Source organism: Herpailurus yagouaroundi, unplaced genomic scaffold (assembly GCF_014898765.1).
Source record: "Herpailurus yagouaroundi ecotype Mexico unplaced genomic scaffold, PumYag 182, whole genome shotgun sequence".
Classification (NCBI taxonomy): domain Eukaryota; kingdom Metazoa; phylum Chordata; class Mammalia; order Carnivora; family Felidae; genus Herpailurus; species Herpailurus yagouaroundi.
The window spans coordinates 47,077,694-47,099,981 of NW_024412413.1; the positions used below are offsets into that span (position 1 = coordinate 47,077,694).

Genomic DNA, 22,288 nt, shown 5'->3' on the forward strand with positions numbered 1-22,288 from the left:
CAGGTGAACACACCATTATTTCAAGCCATGGTCATTCTCATGTTACTTCTATATTTTTGGCAGCTTACATTTCTCAATAAACATCTTTTGCAAAAAGTTTTTTAGTAATTGTGATTACATGTGAATTTTGAAAATTCCTTGTTTGATTCCAGAATCTTTGTTTGGTGCTTACAGGGTGATCTACAGACAATGTATCTGATTAAACTAGCCATTCCCATCTCCCTCATCCCTTTAAACATTGTTAACTAGTTCATTAGTAAAGACATATAATTATCTTGTGATATATTATAGGAGTTGCTATGTGTATGAAATTCATTGTAAATTATAATTTAAATAAAATGACAGTAAAGTTGACTAAGAGGCAAAGCATCATTTTCCATACTAAGCAGAGTGAGTCTAGCCTTTGCTTGCCTTCTGCAGAATGTCCACATGACATAATAGGACAATTGGATTTAGAATTAGAAGGCCTGGTTAAGAGCCCTAATTTTGCCACTTATTGGTTGCCATTTCAGTTTTTTGAATTTCAGTTTCCTTATCTGTGAAATAAGGCAAAACTATCTGGCCAGCTTAATAATAAAAATATAATGAGTGGTAACGTTTATTGAATGCATACCAGGTTCCAGGCAGTGTGCTAAGCATGTTAGAAGCTTTATCTCAATTAACTCCCACAACAACCCTCCAAGGAGGGTACTAAAAAAAAAATGACCTTGAACACAAAAACCTGCACATTGGTGTTTAGAGCAGCTTTATTTATAACTGCCCAAACTTGGAAGCAACGTAGATAGCCTTCAGTCGGTGAACAGATAAATAAATTTTGGTACCTCCAGACAATGGAATATTATTCAGTGCTAAAAAGGAGTGAAAAAAAAAGCCATGAAAAGACATGGAGGGAAGTTAAATTCATATTACTGAGTGAAAGAAGCAATCTGAGATTGGCTCCTATGATTCCAACTATATGATATTCTGGAAAAGACAAAACTATGGAGACAGTAAGAAGATCAGTGATTGCCAGGGGTTCAGGAAAAGGAAGGGGTGAATAGATGGAGCACAGAGGATTTTTAGAGCAGGGAAGATACCCTATGATACTATAATGGTGGATATATATCATCATACATTTGCCCAAACCTATAGAATGTACAACACCAAAAGTGAGCACGAATGTTAACTATGAACTTTAGGTGACTATAATGTGTGTCATAATTTCATTAATTGTAACAAGTATTCCACTCTGGTGAAGGATGTTGATAATGGGGTAGACTGCATGTGTGGGAGCAGGAGGTATATGGGAAACCTCTATACCTATCACTCAATTTTGCTGAGAATCTAAAAAAAAAGTCTGAAAATAATACTGACCTTGATAGTGGTTAAGTAACGAGCCCAAAGTCATATAGCTATTAAGTGAAATAACTAGGCTTCATACCCAGACCATCTGACTCCAAATTGTTGCACTTAACTGGTGTGCTATCCTGAACAGGAGATAATGTTCAAGTGTATGTGAGTGCTATCAACTCTGAAATTACTGTGGCTACTTTCCCCTGAGATCTGTGGTTGAAGCTAGTCATTTCTCAAAATAAGCAACTGCATTCTCCGTAACTGCCAACTGATATCATTTCCCAGATATATATGGTGATTTTACATTTTAAAACTCTTGGAAATTAATCTAACAATGTAACATTGTATTCAAAAACCATTACTCAGAATTATTTTAATGTGTTTGTATCCCTTTACAGATTTTAACACATTTATATAGTTATAAAGTATACATACTTTGTATTATGTATGGAAGTATACAACTTTGCATTATGCTTATTTCACTGAATATTAGATTATGTACGTGTTTAATTCATTTATTCATTCAAAAGATATTATTGAGCTTCTAATGTAAGCCAGACAGACATTGTCTAGTTTCTGTGAATCAACAGTAAGCAAAATTGCCAATATCCCTATCTTAAATAATGCTTTCTAATACAGAGAGAATATTATAAATCAATGATGGAAAGTGCTGAAGTAGGATAAATAAATAAAGCAAGGTAAGGAGGCAGACAGTGACAGATAGGCAAAGTGATATTTGAAAATAGTCTGATTAGGGAAGGCATCTCTGAAAAGGTATTGTTTGAGTAGAGACCTCCATGAAATGAGGGTATGAGCCCTGCATATATCTCAGGAAGAGTATTCCTAACAGTGAGGCAGTACATACAAAGGCCCTGAGGTCAGAGAGAGCTTGCTGTGTTTGAAGAGCAGCAAGAGGACCAGAACAGAAGGGGTAAAATGCGGGGAAGATTGGTGGAAGATGCAGGCTGGGACAGGGGTGAAGGGATGGACAGAGGAAGAGAGGATGCTGTTGGGAACAAGTGGGGCCTCTGGAGGGTTTCTAGGAAAGTAGTGATACAATCTAATTTATGGCTTAAACAAGCACCTGCGTGGCTCAGTTGGTTTAGTGCCTGACTCTTGACTTTGGCTCAGGTAATGATCTCATGCACTGTTAGACCAAGCCCTGCGTTAAGCTGAGCATGGAGCCTGTGTGAGATTCTCTCTCTTCCTCTCTCTCTGCCCCTCCCTCACTCGCTTTCTGTGTGTGTGTGTGTGTGTGTGTGTGTGTGTGTGTGTGTGTCTTCTTCCCCCTTCTCAATACATAAATAAACTTAAAAAAAATTACTCTGGCTTTGTTCAGAAAATAAACTACAGTGGGTAGAGTAGAGGCAGCGACCAGTTAGAAGGCTATTGTAGCCAAAGTGATAGATGATGGGAGTTAGGGTGGTAATGGCAGAGGTGGTGAGAAGTGGTCTACTGAATATTGTTCAAAGGTAGAACTGATTAGATTTGCCAGATGCTGTGAGTCCTGGGAGAAAGGAGGCAAAAATGATGCCTGGTTTCTAACCTGAGCACACAGAAGGTTGAAGTTGCCAATTATGGAGAGGAAGGAAATTAAAGGAAGAACAGATTTGGGGTGGAGGTTGGTAAGATAGGAATCAAGAGTTCAATGTAGACAAGATCAAGTTAGTCATTGTTTGTGCTGGTCTTAGTCTATCAATAACCAAGGTTGTGGTTGAACTGGCCCTTGCAATTCTTATTATGATTGCAAGATGCTCTTCAGTGATAACCATCAGGAAAGTTTGAAAAAATAAAGGTTTATTACTTACAGGATCTGGCAATTGCACAACACACCTGGAGCCACACAACAAGATCACGGGTAGAGAGAGAATACAAGCATGCACCCAGGGTTCTGCTTTTGTGGGGGTTGAGGGTTTCATGGCTCACTCTTTATTGATAAATTTAAAACATATGGATGGGAAGAGAAAAGCAAGTGGCCCAAATGATCAGTTGTTGAAATCAACCAAGATCTCTAAAACAAGGGAGTTTTGGTAGGGGTAAGCAGCCTAGCTCTTTATCTGGTTGTGTGGCTAGCAGATGTGTTAATTGGAGTTTGCCATCTTCCAAGTGGATGCCTGTTTTGAACTGGATGCCTCTTTGATGTGGATGCATCAGCAATCACAGCTTAAGTCAGGCACCTGCATTGCAAAAAAGAAAAAAAACAATAACTGTCAGAGCTTATGTTACCGTCATCCAGGTGGATATGTCAAGTATCCAATGGATATACAAGTGTTGAGTTCTGAGAATGAAGTCCTGGTTAATTTGAGACTGTAATTTAGGGGAAAAAAAAAGTAAGAAATGAAGAATTGGGCGCATGACCATTCAACGTAGAAAGGTCAGGAAGATTTGAAAAGAAGTGACTGGTGAATGAGAAACAAAACCAAGGTGTGGTCTCCTGGAAGCCTGGTGAGAAAAACATATCATAGAAGGGATCCTCTACGTCAAAGGCTCCTGGCAGATCGAGCAACATGAAGACTGAGCCTTGGCCACTGGATGTAGCCATGATGGTTTAGTATAACCTGATACAGGGAGAATGGCAGGTCAAATTGAGGAATTGGAAACAACAAATACAGACAATTCGTGAGACCTTTGTTTGAAAGGAGGGTAAGGAAAAGGGATGAAGGCCAACAAGGAGATCTTTTGGTTTGTTTGGCTTTTGTTTTAACATTAGAAATATTACAGCACATTTGTAAGCAGATTGGAAAGACCCAGCAGTGGGATACCTGGAAGGCTCAATCGGTGAACCTTCTGGCTTCGGTTCAGGTCATGATATTCATGGTTCGTGGGTTTGAGCCAGCATGGGGATCTTTTCTGTCAGCGCAGAGCCAGCTTGGGATCCTCTGTCTCCCACTCTCTCTGCCCTTCCCCTGCACACATGCATGCACTCTCTCTTAAAAATAAACATCAAAAAAAAGAAGAAGAAAGAAAGAAAGAAAGAAAGAAAGAAAGAAAGAAAGAAAGAAAGAAAGAAAGAAAGAAAGGCCCAGTAGAGAAGGTCAACTAATGATACAGGAAAGGGAGAGACAATTACACAATTAACCTCCCACTGATGCACCATAATGAACTTACCCTTTTTGCAATGATGTTCATTTAAGTTGCTTCTGATTTTTTTCTATAATGCTGCAAAGAAAATCTTTGTGTCCATTTATTTTTATTCATTGAAATCACTTCCTTAAGATAAATATGCATGTGAGGGATTAGTGGATCAAAGATCATGAACATTTTTAAGACTCTTCACAGTGCCCTATTTCTTTAAAAAATCAATTTACCGTGCCACCAGTAATGTATAAATGATTTTTTTGCAACCTTGCTAGTTATGCCATATATCTTGAGCCCATAATTCCTGGAATCCCTATAGTGTCTCAATTGCCCTTATTCTAACAGACTGATAGTTCCTTAAAGACAGAGATCATGTCTTAATTATCTTTATTTCCTTCTGTTTTTCAGACCAAATATTTCATTACTAATAATAATTACAACAATCATTTATCTGAAATCCCTCTGTGTTAAATCATAATGATGTGCATATGGTGAAGTGGAAAAAAAATCGCCAATTATGGAATCAAACCAACCTGTATTTGAATACCAGATTCATTAGGTGGGCTTTGCTTAAATCACTTTAAATTCCCCATTGGTAAAAAGACTAATAATAATCCCTGCTTTCTAAGTTGTGATGAGAGTTGAAATATCTGTAAATTCCCTAGCACCGAGTAAGTATATTTTAGAGGAAATAGTGGAACTTCTAGAAAAAATTTTTCGTGAAAATACCTTGTGAACATATCGTTTTTTAAAGACAGAAAGAAAAGAAAATCCTTCATGCAATACACCTTGTCTATAGTCCACAAATTTCTCATCTTATAGTTTTGTTAATTACCATTAAAAAAATCCCTGTGAATTTCAATTCTAGTAAACTGTCGAAACAGCAAGCACCTGGGGTATCTCTTGGGAGTGCACGGGCTGCTACAGCAGGCCTGGGATCAGCACTGTCTCTAGAAATAGTACCAGGCAGTTACCTCCAGGTGACTAAATGAGGCTTCATCTCAGCACACAAGCTTAGAAAGCTTTATGATTAGTCCAGCTTGCTATGATGAGGAAATAACACAAAGAGCACAAATGGAAATCAAACTCATCACAACATCCAGTCAATTTCCAAACAGGTAAGAGAATCTTTCGTGACATTAACAGTGCGAGGTTAGGAGGGTAAATACTGAGATTTATGTCTGTATCTGTTTGGGTGGCTGTATATGAGTGAGTCAGCAGAGAATCTTTGTGATTCTAGGGAAATATCTTTAGCCTCAAAGTTGGAAATTGAAATAAAATGCCATGCAATTATTCAGCATCTCTAAATAAAGATCCTACCGCAATCATAAGAAGTTTCTCGTAAAATGTGCATCCATCCTAAAGAGAATGGAGTTACAAATACATCCACTTGGACAGAACTGAAAAATACGTAAAAGATACTGAGTGGAGCGGATATTTTCTTATGTAGTTCCCACACTGACATTGCGGAAAAGATGACTTAGCTTGCATTTACAATCTAGAAAGGGAAACATTAAATGGACTGTCACTAAATCTAGATGTTTTTTGTCATAACTGCATCTTGGGGGCCCTGCCTTTGCAAGCTGACTTCACTAAAAGACTAGTCAGATCTTCCATTGTAATCGGATGTGGGGGACCAAGGAATGAAAGTTAGTGACATGAGACATCCCTGGTCTAATTCCCAACCAGGGACCTCAGCTTTGTTGTTTTCCACCAGTAAACCAAGAACTGTCTGCCCTCATAAGAATTATGGCTCTCATTAAAAATTATGTATGAATTCATTAGTTAATCTGCACAGTGCTATTATCCTCAGGTGAAAAACCTCGCAAAATATTTAGTTCACTTAAGTTTATTTCAAAAAATATGTATTGAGTTTAGAATTTAGTTTGAGTGTTTAAAAATAATATAGTGGTTCTGGTGTTGGTACAAAGTTATGGATAATTCTGATTTTATCTGTGGTCTGTGATGATGAATAACCATGTCAAAAAATACTGCATCTGGAGTTTCAACTCATCTTAATAATAAAATTGGTGTAACTTCCTGTCTGATTCAATATTGCAGAAAACAGTCATCAAGATGGCCCAAATATATCATTTGATTCAAGTCAATCTCTATTTGCCATGAAATATAGAGTTGTCAGATTTTCTTTCTTTCTTCTTTCTTTTTTTTTTTTTTTTTTAGTATGTCTCCTGTGTGAAACTTGAGCAGATAATGATCCCAAATGATTGCTTGACATTAATTTCAAAACAGGATTTTGGGTTTAGAAGCAAGATTTTAGACTAAAAAGACATAAAAGTTGTTAGTGATTTTCTTTTAATGTCTAGTGCATGGATACTTTTTAATGTGAGGAAGGCTAATGTGTTTACAGTCTGTCATTTGATAGAATTTAAAGTCTTAAAGAAGATGTGACTTCTTAGTTTTATATACCAAAGCATCTTCCCTGACAGTTTCCACAATCTTAAATTTATTTTTTTAATTGCTAGGGTGAATTACTCTGATGACGATTGATGCTGGGCTGTGTTGTATGAAATTAGACATTTCTAAATTTACCTGTAACAGGAGAAATAAGTTAAATATAGCCTCCATTGTTTTTCTTATCAATCCATGCACTTGTATTTAACAATTTAATAATTAGACCAGATATAACAATCCTAATAAGTACCGTGGCCCCAATCATGTTAAAAGAAAAAAGACAAGAGTATTACAGAAAATACTGGAAGAGATAACATGAAATTGGCTGGGTCATGCTATGCATTACAGTTATGCTGCAGACTACATCACTTAGAGTCTTTCTTTTCTAGAAATGAGATGGTTCTCAAGGTGTTAATAACTAAAATAACACATTGTGGAAAATTATACACTTACTATTATTTTGCCATCTCATTCTGCAGATGAAAAAACACATAAGAACATTGACTAAATCTTATCCCATGTTCTGTCTTTATTCATTTTTACTTATGCAGAAAATTTGTTAATTCCCACTGTGACAGAAATATCAAGATTACTGAGAATAAAAGTTGAAAGGACACTAGATTGTAGAGTTCTTATTTGCATCTCAAAAACACATGCCAATAAACCTCATTTCACTTTAGCATGTTTCTTGGAGAATTATGTAGTTCACCAGAAGAGCAAAAAACAGAATCCTATTACAGTCATTGACGTAGAACATAAACTACTTCGTGGAGGGAATGGAAATAAAAGAAAATTTATAACATCCTTCCATGGACGTTAGCCTCCAAACCACCCTTGCGATCAGACTGACTCTTCACAGTCCGTGTGGTCTCCCTGATGGTTCACAGCTCAAGCGTTTGCCTAGGAAAATTGACAGTCCCGAAAGAATAGATTTCTGTTGATTGAATATAAGCACATATAAATCAAAAGGACCCACCTCTCTATTTTACCCACATTGGGAGTAAAGCACCCAGTGGCCTGTGAGGATTGCTAATTTTAAAGTAACATTTATATATTTGATGGTTTTGGAAAATATCAGTTTCTGACTAGCAAACAACAGCTTGGAGAGTTGAAGGATTATTACTTTGCCCTTGGATATGTATTTCCAAGCATCCCTAACTGCCACTTAGAAGTTAGTTTGGTCTCAGTTCTTTCTTTCTTTTTTTTTTTTTTTATTTTTTTTTTAACGTTTATTCATTTTTGAGACAGAGAGAGACAGAGCATGAAGGGGGGAGGGTCACAGAGAGAGGGAGACACAGAATCTGAAACAGGCTCCAGGCTCTGAGCTGTCAGCACAGAGCCCGACGCGGGGCTCGAACCCACGGACCGTGAGATCATGACCTGAGCCGAAGTCGGACGCTTAACCGACCGAGCCACCCAGGCGCCCCTGGTCTCAGTTCTTAATGGAAACAGTGGTCCGATGTCTCCTCTGTCCTTTCACAAAAGCTGCATGAGTGTCGCGGTCATGGCTGTGATGATTACACTTTTGTCATCTTGACGGGGCTGGGTGTAGAAACCTGAATTTGTCTGACCTGGTTTTCCAGGCAACATTTGCCTGATTATTGGGCTTTTGTCCAAACAGGGTTTCTGCCTAGCCCCGATTCCAACCATTTTCAACTCCAGCTTTTGGCTGCTGTGTTCTGCCTCCAGCATGAGAAATGGTGAAGGAAGTGGGGGGAGGACTGGGGTGGAAGTAATGTGGGGGCGGGGTGGGGGGGAATGAAAGAGAACACAGGAATAAGAATAATGGAGAAGTAACATTCAGTACAAGATAGAAAACATAATCCGGGGAGATGAATGGGGAAATTTCTGTCGGCTTGGACATATAATAATGAGACTTGAAAACTCTGTTGAAAGCAAGTAACTTGCTATTATGTTTGTTTACTGTACCCAGGGTAATATCTATTTGTGGTTAAATCATGATTTTTCTCCTGTCTCTAAAGAACTTTGTATTAAGCCTCTATTTCCTTCTATTTCATCCACAGATGTTTGTAACTTTTATAAAAATATTTTTATAAGTTATAAATAGACACAATTTCACAAGGTATGGGAATGGCAGTATCATAAAAGTATAGTGTTATTTTATAACATATGGAAGCTTTATCTCCTCCAGTGAATTTGTACATGGGAAAGTCAAGACTTGTACCAGTTCATGATTTTAAGAATATGTTACTGTAAGGATGGGGGTTTACTCCAAATCATATAGAATCTAAAATTTTCAGAACAGTATATAAAAGTTTCTACTTAATTGCTAAATTTTAGAGGTCTTCAAAGGCAAAAGAGAGGTTTTTTTATAAGAATGTTACTAGGGGATGTGAAAGGGAACACTAATTAAGAGGTAATATTAAAATAGAGTAGAGAGATTAATGAAATGAAGAAAAAACTAGGTTATAAAAAGCTTTTTAAATGAGTAGGACAAAGGCTTCTAATCCAAATCACTTAATTTGATTGTTTAATATTATTATTTAATTTTTAGTAGAGAGAAAAAAGAAAAGGATGATGAATATAAATTCTATATCTATAAATATATAATTTAATTTAATGCAATATCTATAAAGAGCCTTCTGTATGGTTTGGGATTTGGGTTGACTGTTCACATAACCATGGTTTGCAAGGGTGAAGTAGGGAGGAAGTGGAAGCAGAGATTCTGAAATCAAAAAATCCATCTTAAAATGTGCCATTTTAACTTTAAACCTCCAATACATATTCTCTCCAAACATTATGTCACTTGAGAAAAATCAAACTGTTTTGACCACTGCTTTTTCCTCTGACCTAAATTTCCTGACTGACTTTGGCTACAGCTCCAAGATAACTGAAACAATCAGTAAATGCAAACACTGCAAACACTGGAAATCCAATCAGGCCACTTCTTCATGTGTTGATGTTATTACTGTTCCAGGAAATAAATAAAGAGCCTTCATTTAATCAACAAAGTTGCTCCTCAATTTCCCCTTGCCCTGAATATCCATAGAAGCAGGTCATTTAGTTAATGGTTCTTAACATTGATATATAGTAAATTCATATCTGTTTGTTTGTTTGTTTGTTTTTGAGAGACAGAGCATGAGCGAGGGAGGGACAGAGAGAGAGACACACACCCAGAATCTGAAGCAGGCTCCAGGCTCTGAGCTGCCAGCACAGAGCCTGACGCAAGGCTGGAACCCACAAACCAGGAGATCATGACCTAAGCCGGAGTCAGACAAGCAACTGACTGAGCCACCCAGGAGCCCCTAGTAAATTCGTATCTTTAAGCCTAGTTTATGGAGTACCTTTTATCTGTCAGTTTTAGCTGGTTTTTATCTAATAACTAATGTGATCCTCAAAAGCCCCATGAAGGGGCACAGGTATTGTCCCCATTTGGCAGATGATGAAACTGAAACTCAGAGAGAAGTAATAATTTGACCAATGCCCAGGATTAAATCCAAGTCTGTCTATTCCCTAACCATGCTCTGACCTATTATATTTTAGCATGGCAAGGTTTTTTTTATTTGGTATTTACTCACCTACCTGAAACTTCGAAACACACAAACACAATCATTTGAGGTTGTGTTCAGTCTTCCTAGTAACTAGAAAACAGAGTAGGCCAAAACTTTTAAATGTGTGAGCTCATAATTCAAGAACCTCCTAAGTATTTCCCTTTCCCACAAGGTCTTACCTTTCTAAACAAGAAACATAGAGACCTTTTCTCAGTCACTACCAGTACTCATTCAGCTCCTTCATGAATCTTTTAACCGATTAGCTCATCAATTGATTTTGGCTGCCTGTAACTACAACAGAGCAAGGATGTGAGAAACTCACGAAACTGACATCGCAATTGTCTTCCACATGTCTCAGAACATTACTCTGACCTACACTCTAGTATCCTCATTTCATGTGTAAAAGGGGTAGCTCATCACAGTGCAGGATCTTAAGAAGCAAGATTAAGTCATCTGACATGTTATTGTTATGGCATAAAGGTCCATATGGTCCATATGGTCCATAAGACCATAAAGGTCTTAACTACATGGAGCAAAAGATTTTTCTATTTACCATTCCATCTTTCTCCTTTTGTTCTCAACATAAACTGGTCCTGGTGTTCTGCTGGTTTCTTCATTGTATTCTCACTCCTTAACCCCCTAAAATCTCAATATACACCAATAACATGCTGATTTTAGCTTATGAGTTATCAACTTTTATTAACCCTTAATAACTCATTAAATGACCCTTAGGGATAAATAAAAATCTATAGAATTGTACATCATGCACCCATATTTCTACACAGTGACCCTATACTTTTAAATGGGTTCCAACGAAGACTCATTTGGCCTCCCAGTGCACCGGGCCACATTTTGAGAACCCTACCTGAAATCCACCAGTTATGCTTCATCAACAAATCCAACAGCCATTTATTGGTCCACATTTTTCTTAATCTCCAGCCGCATCTGGTAGTGTTGGCAAACCTCTTTTAGGAACTCTTCTCCTGACTTCCATAATACCATATTCCTGATTTTCCTCTGATCTTTCTCTCTCTGGAGATATCCATGCTGAAATCAACACCAACGAACAAGAAAACTTTTAGAGCCTTTTTGCCTTTTTCTAGATACTGGGGGTGGGTAATGTCTGACCTTGTAGTGCTAGTGTTGGTGTTAGAGGAGGCCTAGAAATAGCATCCTTCTCCTTCCCACCTAAGATAGAGGAAGCAGCCTGTGGAGATAAAATGTAGCTTTATTCTTGATAGATCTGCTGGAGATATGACTTAGGAGCATGATAACAATATACTTCTATGACTGCCTCTCCATCGTGGGCAAATTTACTAACTAGTCACAGCAATATCGGCCAACTGTGGTTTCCCCTAAAGGGACAGAGCTTTTACAACTTACTTTACCACTTACTAAGAGAAGACCAGATGATATGCTCTTTACAGGCAAGCAGACCGCAAAAGGAAAGCACAGAGCCCACATGCCCCAGTATCTCATTCCAAATGTACCAATTATGCAAGTCATTTCCCCTCTGCTGGGGAGACCAAGGAGGAGAAGAATTAAGGAATATTACTGTATCTGGACTGCAACCACACAGAATAAAACATCAGCGTTGGGGAATAAGTGTTTCCTCCTAACATCATGGAAGGAAGAAAGCTATAGAAAGATGACAGTTACAGCATCACATTAAAATGGATAAATATTTGTATGATACATCTGGGTATATCTAGTATATACACATGTATATTACATTATATTGTATTGCCTGCCTATGTATCAGAAAAAAGCTAACACTAAAAACACCACGATTTTCATTTAAGGGTAATGGGATAAAGTGTTAAGAATAATATTTACTTCTTTTACTAATTCTTGTGTTGTCTAAACCTGCTATCATGACTATATTTAATTCTTATCATTAGAAAGATAAACTTTAAAACCCTCAAATTAGCCACAAGAGATAGACACTAACACTGATTTTTGAATTCCATTTACAACCAATATGGCACACAACTCAGGAAAAATTACATTGACTTTGCCTATGAGAAGCAAGCTTTAGAAAGTTTTAAGATGAGGGGTGTCTGGGTGCCTCAGTCGATTAAGTGTCCAATGTCAGCTCAGTAGGTGATCTCACAGTGGGTAAGTTTGAGCCCTGCATCATGTTCTCTGCTGACAATGCGGAGCCCCCTTCAGATCCTCTGTCCTCCGCTCTCTCTCTGCCCCTCCCCTGCTCACTCCCTCTCTCTCTCTCTCTCTCTCTCTCAAAAACAAACATTTTTTTAAAAAATTCTTTAAAAAATAAAGAAAGTTGATAAGATGAAATGAACTTATTTTTTCTGAATGGTGGAAAAGTCAAACAGAGACATATTAATTACAAATCAAATATAAGTTGTGTTAAATCAATTCTGTGTGTTTTTGAATGATTAGGCATTTCAGATGAACTACTTAACCAGATATAACGCCTCAAAAGTAGTACCCCGGTTTTGTAACCTTTCTACGCCTACCATGGAATCCAGATTCTTCCAATTAGTAACAACACTATGTTGATTATGATGATTCATGTATTCTTGCATTCCACAAAGATTTTTTTTTTTTAATACTGACTATGTGCCAGGTACTGTTCCAGGTCCTAGGGATATAGCACAGAGCCAGACTGACAAGGTCCCACACCAGTGGGGCTCACATTTTAGTAAGGGAAGAAATAAAAGAAACAAGAAACTGTCAGATAGTGATAAACACCGTGAGGAGAAGACAACACAGTAATGTGATAGGTGGTGGCCAGGGAAGGTCTCTCTGAGGAAAGCGGCATTTAAACTGAAAGCTGCCTGACTGGAGAGGGCCACCATACAGTGATACTGAACAACTCTTCAGGGGGCAAGAAGATGCCAATGCCATGAGGTAAAAATGAGGGAGGCTTGTCTGAGAAATGGCTTGAGGGAAGGATATGAGGCTCAGAAGAAACAGGAGCCAGTAAGGCCTTGGAAGCCCTAATTGAATTTAACCCTAAAAGTGATAGAAAGCCAGGAGCATTTTAAGAGAGAAACAGAAGCTGAACTCAGGAAAAAAAATAGACTTAAAAATAGATACAAAAAGCAGAGAAACTATAAACAAAAGTTTTCTGTCACTTCTTGTCTAAAACTGTGAAGAGAGAACATATCTTGTCTAGGGCATCACAAAGAGCAAGCCAGCGGAACTCAGAAGATACAAGAAGATAACAATGAAACACATATTACAGAAATCAAAACCACATTAGAAACAAAAAGGATAGAACAGATTCTGCTGAAAGCATATGCCTGAGAAAATTTCAATTGAATAAAGACATACAAGTGGTAAGAGAAAATAAGTACACAAAATAAAGTAGTTAGAAAGACAAAAAAATTTATATAATTGCACAATTTGTGTCCTTGAGGATGAACTAAAAAATTATGTCAAAGAAAAATCATTCAAATGTATAATAGGAGAAAATATTTCTGAAATAAAGAATCTGGAATCTGTAGACTTCAAGGGCATGGCTGGCTGCAGGAACTATCAACCCAAGGAAATACCCTGATGGAAATTTTTAACTTGAAAGATGACGACCCCTGTGAGATTTCAGATGGAAACAGTAGAGCAGGTTATCTACAAGACAGGCTAGCCTCAAGCCAAGGTATTTTTCATGGCAACTTTCAATACCAGAAGGTGTTGGAATAATGGCAGAGTTCAAAGGCAAAAAATAAAAATAAAGCTTGAAACAAGAATTTAATATCCAGCCAACTTGTCACTGTTACAAACACCACATACATTCTCAAACATATGATGCCTCAGGAAATATAGCACTCATGAACCCTGCTTGAAAGAAGCTATTTGATAATGAAATCCGGTTAAATAAGAGATATAGCAAACTAAAGAACTCAGGAATAGTGGCACTCCTATTTAAAAAGGCTGATCATGACCACTGAATCCATTCGAATATTTAACCAACACTATAGAACTTTAAAAATTATAATTACAGGGGCGCCTGGGTGGCGCAGTCGGTTAAGCGTCCGACTTCAGCCAGGTCACGATCTCGCGGTCCGTGAGTTCGAGCCCCGCGTCAGGCTCTGGGCTGATGGCTCAGAGCCTGGAGCCTGTTTCCGATTCTGTGTTTCCCTCTCTCTCTGCCCCTCCCCCGTTCATGCTCTGTCTCTCTCTGTCCCAAAAATAAAATAAACGTTGAAAAAAAAATTTTTTTAATAAAAAAAAAATTATAATTACAAAACATATTCATCAGTGTAAATAATGCTAACACAACCCAGTATCCGAGTGACTTAGTACAATAAAAGTTTATGCTTAATTCATGTCGTTGTTTAATCAGGGGTGTTGGGCAGGGCCTCTGTGTCATACAGTGTTTTCGGGTGCCAGGTATCTGCCTTTGTGTGGCTCCACCATTTTCACAGTCTGAGAGTCACCCTGGAACCATCCAGCTTGTAGACAGGGAGAAGAGAGAAAGATAGAGAAGGCACCCTCATTCTTAACTGCCTCAGACTGAAAATATCACCTCACTTTCAGTTACAATAATTGGTGAGAACTATCACATGGCTTCACCTAGTTGTAAATGGGCTGAGTTTCCAGGAGGAGGCAATAGGCTGGATGAGTAGTCTCTATTACACAGAATATAATGTAAATATATAAAACATAACAATATAAAAATAATAATATAATCATAAAAACTGGGAGATGATCATGAGAATTGGTGGGAAGAGATGTACATTTTCTTTGTTTTTCATAGCAGGAAGTTAATAAATACTTTCTAAAGTCTATAAATCAAGAAATAAAAGTTTAAATATATTGGCATATATTATTTAATACTATAAATATAGACACTGGAAGAAAAAAAATACAGAACAACAACAACAAACCAGACCACAATGCAAAAGATAGAAAATTAAGGAAAAATAAAAACAGATTTAAAAAGATAACATAAAATAATACAACACATCTAGGTCTGTTAAAATAATGAAAGTGAATGGGATAAACTAGCCTATTAAAAGTAAGACATTATTAGATAAGAATCTAAACATGATATTTGATTACAGTATATATTATAAATATAGAAATATATCCCAGATATATTAATAAGTGAAAAAAGCAAATTGTGGAATGGTATGTGTTGTTTATTTGTACTTAACAGTGATAAACATGATATATAATATATACATGTTATTTTTATATAATATATGTATAGAAAATATTTGAATGATACACAGGAAGCAGTGTTATTTCTGGATATTGAAAGGACAAGCATGTTTTCACTTTTTACTATGTATCTTTCTGTACCTTGATTTTTTTAATAATAAGTATGAAGTTTTTATTATAAAAATTTAAACAAAATATAACTAAAGTCCAACATGGAATACTCTTGGAGAACTGAAAGATGCAAACAAAAGGAGGAGGAAGGCAAGGTTGTGGAAGGCTGACAGAATGGTCTTTGAGCTGAGTCTCCAGGGAGAATGAAGGAAGCCCAGCCAGTGATTCAGATATACACTGACACAATGCAAAAGGGTATGGCCTGTTTAATACACCTTACATACAGCTGGAGGGTAAAGTGCATGATGGGAAGGACTGGGAGGTAACACTGGAAGGACAGGGAGATTGCAGTGAACCAAGGAGTTAGAACCTCTCATTAGAAAATGAGATTTCCTGGGGCACCTGCTTGGCTTAGTTGGTTAAGCATCTGACTTCCCGCTCAGGTCATGATCTCACTGTCAGCTGTGCCGACAGCTCAGTGCCTGGAGACTGCTTCACGTTCTGTGTCTCCCTCTCTCTCTCTGTCCCTTCCCTGCTTGTGCTCTGTCTCTCTCTGTTTCTCTCTGTCTCTCTCTCTCTCTCTCTCAAAAATAAATGAACATCAAAAAAAATTTTTTAAAGAAGGAAGAAATAAAGTTAGATTTCCTTAAAGTATTTTAAGTAGTGATTCCATTGGGCTAGCATTCTGCACAGATAACTATGATGTCCATATAGGGAATGAATTAGAAGCCAAAGAAGATTGGCAACCCATGAAGATTCTATTCAAACAGTCCAGATGGCCGTGGTAGTCGTCTGACCCAAGATGGTAGAAATGTTAGATGAAAATGGATTCAGCCTTCAACAGATATTTAAAAGGTAGAATAAATAGAACTTGATAATTAATCAGATGGTGGGATGAAGCATGAGGGAAAAAATCAAGTCAATTGACTCCCAAATATGAGACTTCATCCCATTATATGGGATACAGAAATAGGTGTAAATTTGGTCACAGAGGGGGAGAGGAAAAAAGGTAAGTAAGTTCAGTTGGTGATATTGAGTTTGAAGTGTAAGAAGTAGGACATTCATGTAGAAGGAAGCAGTTATAAAATTCTGAAAAAGGTGGGAATGTAAAATATGAAAATAAAAATAAAATAATGTTGGGGCATCTGGGAGACTTTGTCAGTTAAGCCTCTGTCTTTGACTCAGGTCATGATCTCATGGTTCTTGAGTTTGAGCCCCACATTGGGCTCTCTGCTGCCAGCATGGAGCCCACTTCGGATCCATGTCCCCCTCTCTCTCTCTGCCCCTCCCCCGCTCGCACCCTTGCTTCTCTGTCAAAACTAAACATTTAAAAATAATAATAAAATAAAATACTGTCTAAAAATAGCAGAGGACAACACAGAATTGTAAAAAGGGACGTGGCAATTGTATAAAATGCTTCTGATAGGTCAGGGTCTTCTCCTTGGTTCAAAGACATAAACAGGGAAACTTTTGTTTTTATTCCGGGAATTCACTTGACAATCTAACCTCTGGACAAAATGGGATGCTCCTTGTTAATAATGTGGAGTTAGACGTCCCAGGTAGCAATGGGCACACAAAGTTAGAAAGACATAGGGCAGATTCCTCTTGACAGGCTTGGTCCTGAGGAAGCTGGGTTCCTTTGTGGCTGTTGGGAACGGAGACTTTGAGGGGCTTTGAAGTCATCTCTCTAGGAAGAGAGTTGACCATTTGGCCTTCCTCCTCCTAATAGGGCCACTGGGTGTGGTCTTGACTCTTACTGGGTTTGATCAGATGGCAGACCAGGCTGCATTACATCAAAAGGGGTCTAACATTTAGAAAACTGCCCCCCCTCCCAGGCAAAAATTATTCACCTGTTCTTGAAAAATAAATTGCTAAAAGCCAATCACATACTTCTAATTTAAATATAATGCTGGTGAATAGGATTAAGTACTACATTTTAATGAATTCCACTGGACTAATTTATGTCTAAGGGCCACAGGCTTCAATTACTTTAGTGGACAATCCAGTGATCAAAGAAAGTCTTATTACAAAGTAGTATCTCTTTTTCCCGGGTTGTGGGCTAGCTGGGGTGGACCCTAGGCCCCAGATAAAGAGTGTTGACTCAGAACTCTCTTAACGAGGCAGAGGCCAAAAACATTTAAATACAGATGGAGTTTGAAATCTTTGAATTTTTTAATATGTTCCATTTTTTTTCTGTATATGTATTTATAATACCAATAAAATACTCGATTGTTTTTGGATAGTAACTCTATTTGCATTATTTACTGCTATGAATAGCTTTATGGCTTGGTATTTGCATTTGGAAAGAGCCTTTGAATCTCTCGAAATTAAAAACTTAAATCATTTGTATGTTAAATAATACAAATGACTAAATGGGTTTAGAATTCAGACTAAAATATATCCTGCATTATTGCATGGTAACTTTGAAGTTATGACACTATTGTTGTTGCCATGGAAATTTATATTCTATCATAGTTGTTATGATTTTACATGATAGGAGGAAAAGAAGCTGTGCATCTCTAGCACCTATCCAGAAGGAAGGAATGAACATATATCTTCTAACTACAGGAATTCTTACACTTTGATTTCTTCTGAAATAAAATTCTCATTTTGTCTCAAATCCTTTGTTTTTCTCCAGTTGCACTCATACATAATGTCTGGCACATGTTAGACCCTCAAATATATACTTATTTGTTTGTACTTCATTTGAGTATCATTATTTTATGGGGGATAGTCAGAAATGCATGCCAGTTTTTCTCAGGCAAGCAGAGAACTGAGGCAAATTATTCAAATATTTTGATGCAATGAACCAGATGATTGTAATTTTAAACTAATTATTTCAACTAATTTCTTGACTCTAGTTAGGTAGTCTAAATTCCTGTTTCAAATGCACAGCTTTTGCCTTCTTAGAAAGTTGCCATTTTGAGTGATTTTTAATCTTGACTTCCCATTTCACTTCCATTTACCATTTTCGTCTGGGGAACTTCGATTTTAATACTGTTTCCACAGTTACAAGCTTCGAGCTAATCATGACCCTGGGAATTGAGTTCTCAAGTGTGTATGCAAGCCCCTTGAGTCTCAGTTCCCAGCGTAGACTGCTGGCTCCAAACCCTGCCCGTGGGGATCAGAAGCAGTGCCTGCCTGCTCACCCCACCTGACAAACACTGGGGGTGAGCCAGAAGTCAGTGGTTCCTAATCAGCATTTGCAGGAACTGAGGAACCCATCTTTGGCCTTGCAAAGGAAGAGGAGTTAAGTCTCCAGTGCAATGTCCCCTATCTGTTGGTGGTTTCCACAGCCTAGCAGAGCCAAAAGGAAACTGTTGGACAAAAGGAAGCCCTCTCTTTCTCAGAACCACCAGGTGGACTGAGTTTTTCTTATCTGTTGGATTTTCCATAAGGCATGTTTCCATAGAACATAAAGCATGCATGAAACTATAATGCTTTCCTCATTACTACATTTCCAAATCCTGATCATCCTTCTGGGTTGAGCTCAAGTCTTAGTTTTCTGTGTTAAATTATGCTGTTTTATATCAGAAAAAATTTTGGTCTATAGACAAGTAGAGAGAATAATATAGCAAACAATTATAAATTATAAAATAATATAGCAAATATACATTTGATGGGTTTTATTTCATAAAATAAGTATCACTGATGGTGTTGATATAGCTTTTCTACCTATCCCCCAACATAATTCTCCTTTCCCTCTCCTCAGAAGCAAGTTGTACTTTTTCATTGGACTGCTAGCTAAAGTTTTGAAATGGTTCTGACCTTTTCTGGATCTCAGTTTTTGGCAAGGAGTCCAGTTTCAGTTTCCTAAGTGACCCACTTCTATGGTCCCTGACCCTAGGCAAGCATTAAAAGATACTAAGGTGCAGTTGCCTGGGTAGCTCAGTCGGTTGAGCAACCAACTCTTGATTTCCAGCTCAGGTCATGATCCCAGGGTCATGGGATCAGACTCTGCTGAGCGTGGAGCCTGCTTAACATTCTCTCCCTCTCTCTTTCTCTCTCTTGCTCTCTCTCTCCCCTTCTCTCCCATTCATGTTCTCTCTCTCTCTCTAAAATAAAAAAAAGATTAAATTAAATTAAGAAAAAAAAAATCCTAAGATGTAAAAGCAGGCAGGAACTTCAGCTGGGTTCACCATTTAACTGAAAACCATTCATGTCTTTTGACCTCCCCAAATCCCTCTGATTCCTGTAACATTGAGTATTTGGTCCAGTTTCCAATCACTTATTTTGTACTAACTTTATGCATAGAAGTTATGTATAACTTTATGTATTATTTCCTTAAAAAATGTTAAATTCTCAGTTGAGCATTTGACCATGTCGGCTCAGGTCATGATCCCACAGTTCTTGAGTTCAAGCCCTGTATCAACCCTGCTGCTGTCAGTGCAGAGCCTGCTTTGGATCCTCTGTCTCCTTCTCTCTCTGCTCCTCCCCTGCTCGTGCTGTCTCTCCCCATCTCTCAAAACTAAATAAACATTAAAAAAAAAAAACAATAAATTTTTGAAAACGTTCCATTGTCCTTTTACAACAAGCTGTGAAAAGGTCCTGTAAGAATGTTTATACTATAGTAGATTATGCGTGTAAGCCAATCTCTTTATCACAGAAGTGCACAAATAGAGGTGTGCTCCACTTTATAGAATAGATGATATTGCAACCATCTAACAGCTATTTTATAACCTGCTATGGTCAAGTTAATGAAATAAGGATTATAAAATACAAGAAATGCATAAAGAGTTGGTTTCCCCATCTTGCAAAATACCTACCTCAAATGGTTATGATGCATTTTTGAAAATACTTTGTTAACTAGTTCACAATTTTACTTTAAATGTAGTAATACCACCCATGGCTTAAACAAAGGCTATACTATGAATTTTGTAACTTGATTTGTATTTTAGGAATTTTTAAATATTTAGTTGTGCTTTTTCCCCAAAATAACCTGAAAATTAAGAGTGTTTGCCCAAACAAATGAAAAACAACTGTTTACCTTAGACCAAATTATGAGTACCATTGGCTTCTCTACCGGAGTTTGAAAATGCATTATTGCACCTTGTTCTTTTGCCTGGCACTGGCAGTGGATCACTACATAAAGAAACTGCCAAGTCTAGCATCACAGAACCTACACAGCATGTGACTGTGTGTGAACACAAATTAAAGATGTCCTAAGGCTTGGATTGCTGAAATGTACTTGGCCGTATACTCCAATCTGTCATCTGGCCTTAAGCTAAAGACCAACACACATTTCAGGGAAATTCCTTATGAATTGATTATTCCCTAGCTTTATTTATTATACCTAGACAAATTGCATCATATTTTTAACTAACATCATTTAAAATTTCACATAAAATGTCCCTAATCTCCATTAAAAATGCAATAAAGCACCATGAGTATGAATTTCTCAGTCACAGAAATTGTCATGGTCAGCCATCAGCGGGCACTGAATGTGGAACCAAAAATTTACTATAATTTTGATTTCTTTTTTCCTCTATTTTTCAGACACTGCAAATGGATGTAAACAGGCTGAACATAACCTTGCTTCGGATATTCCGCCAAGGAGTGGCTGCAGCTTTAGGACTCTTACCCCAGCAAGTGCACATCAATCGCCTCATTGTAAGATGCCTACGTTTTGCATTCCCAGTACAAACTTTGATCTTTATTGAAGGCTTTAGTAATAAAGAGCCCCCGTGCTACAGTTCTATGGCCCAGGAGCCAAATCTGGCACACCACCTCTTTTTGCAAGGAAAGTTTTATCGGAGCAAGCCTCGCCCATTTGTTTACATATTGTCTATGGCTGCTTTCGTGCTACAATGGCAGAGCTGAGTAGTTGGCTAAATTGAAAGCTAGAATATTTGGCTAGTTGGCCCTTTCCAGAAAAGTTTGTCAACTCTCTGATAGTTCAGGGCTAGCTACTATCCCGATAGATATGAACAGAGGGGCCGAAAAGACTTGTCTCACCAACCTAACACTACTCCCAAAATATTCTCCTTAAGAGTGAGAGCTTCTACATCAGTTAAGACACCATCTCCAGACAGTATCTATTTAAACCCTTCAAGTGTATCAGGATGAAGGGTACCAAATGCACAAGGCAGAGGATTTCGAAAAAGAATAAAGAAGACCCAACCCTTCAGGACAGCAGCACAAATGGAATGCATGAATAGATAAGGCTGGAAGTCATGCGAAAACTTAGATGGGGATCTGATCTGGGGTGGGGATGAGGTAAAACCGAAGGATCTTTTGTAGAGGGCCCACTTTAGACCTATCTATCAGTCACCCACATCCTTTCTTTCCCCCTTTCCTCAGTGTTTGGGAACCTTGATGTCATCCAACTACATGTTCCCATCTGCATGTGAAGGTGGGTGTGAGCAAAGGCAAAGAAAGGCAAATTCAAATCATAAGATTTTCTTTTTGTAAAAATCTAATTACCTAAGGTTCCTGTGAAAAGGGGCTTTGGGATCATCTAGTATCTCACTGCACATACCCCTCCTGTAAATTCTTACGCTCTTGCTTAGGCTTATCTGTCTATTGCGTCAATATCTGTATTTTCAGCTACGGAGAAGAATTTGCTTTTTATTTTGCTTTAGAGTTTTTGTTTCTTTGAATTTTTTCTGTGTGTGGAGGATGAGTTGTTTCAGACCCCGTGATAACTTTCATTCCGTGTCAACTATTTCTTGAGACTAAATAAACTTAAAAAAAAAAAAACCCAACTGTAG

At 37.7% G+C, this 22,288-nt stretch overlaps 1 protein-coding gene across 3 annotated transcripts in view; it reads left to right on the forward strand.

The window, feature by feature from the left end:
• The window catches only part of PTPRR (protein tyrosine phosphatase receptor type R), a 244,827-nt gene that overhangs the window by 105,504 nt on the left and 117,035 nt on the right, over nt 1-22,288 (forward strand). Inside the window, exons 1-2 of one of the 3 annotated variants that reach the window (XM_040491427.1) lie at nt 5,368-5,528; nt 21,075-21,188. In XM_040491427.1, coding sequence (XP_040347361.1) covers nt 21,084-21,188 — 105 coding nt within the window. In that variant the 5' untranslated portion in view covers nt 5,368-5,528; nt 21,075-21,083. Of the gene's footprint in view, nt 1-5,367; nt 5,529-8,503; nt 8,523-21,074; nt 21,189-22,288 lie in introns of those variants that run through there. The other 2 variants (XM_040491426.1, XM_040491425.1) reach the window with 2 other exon arrangements.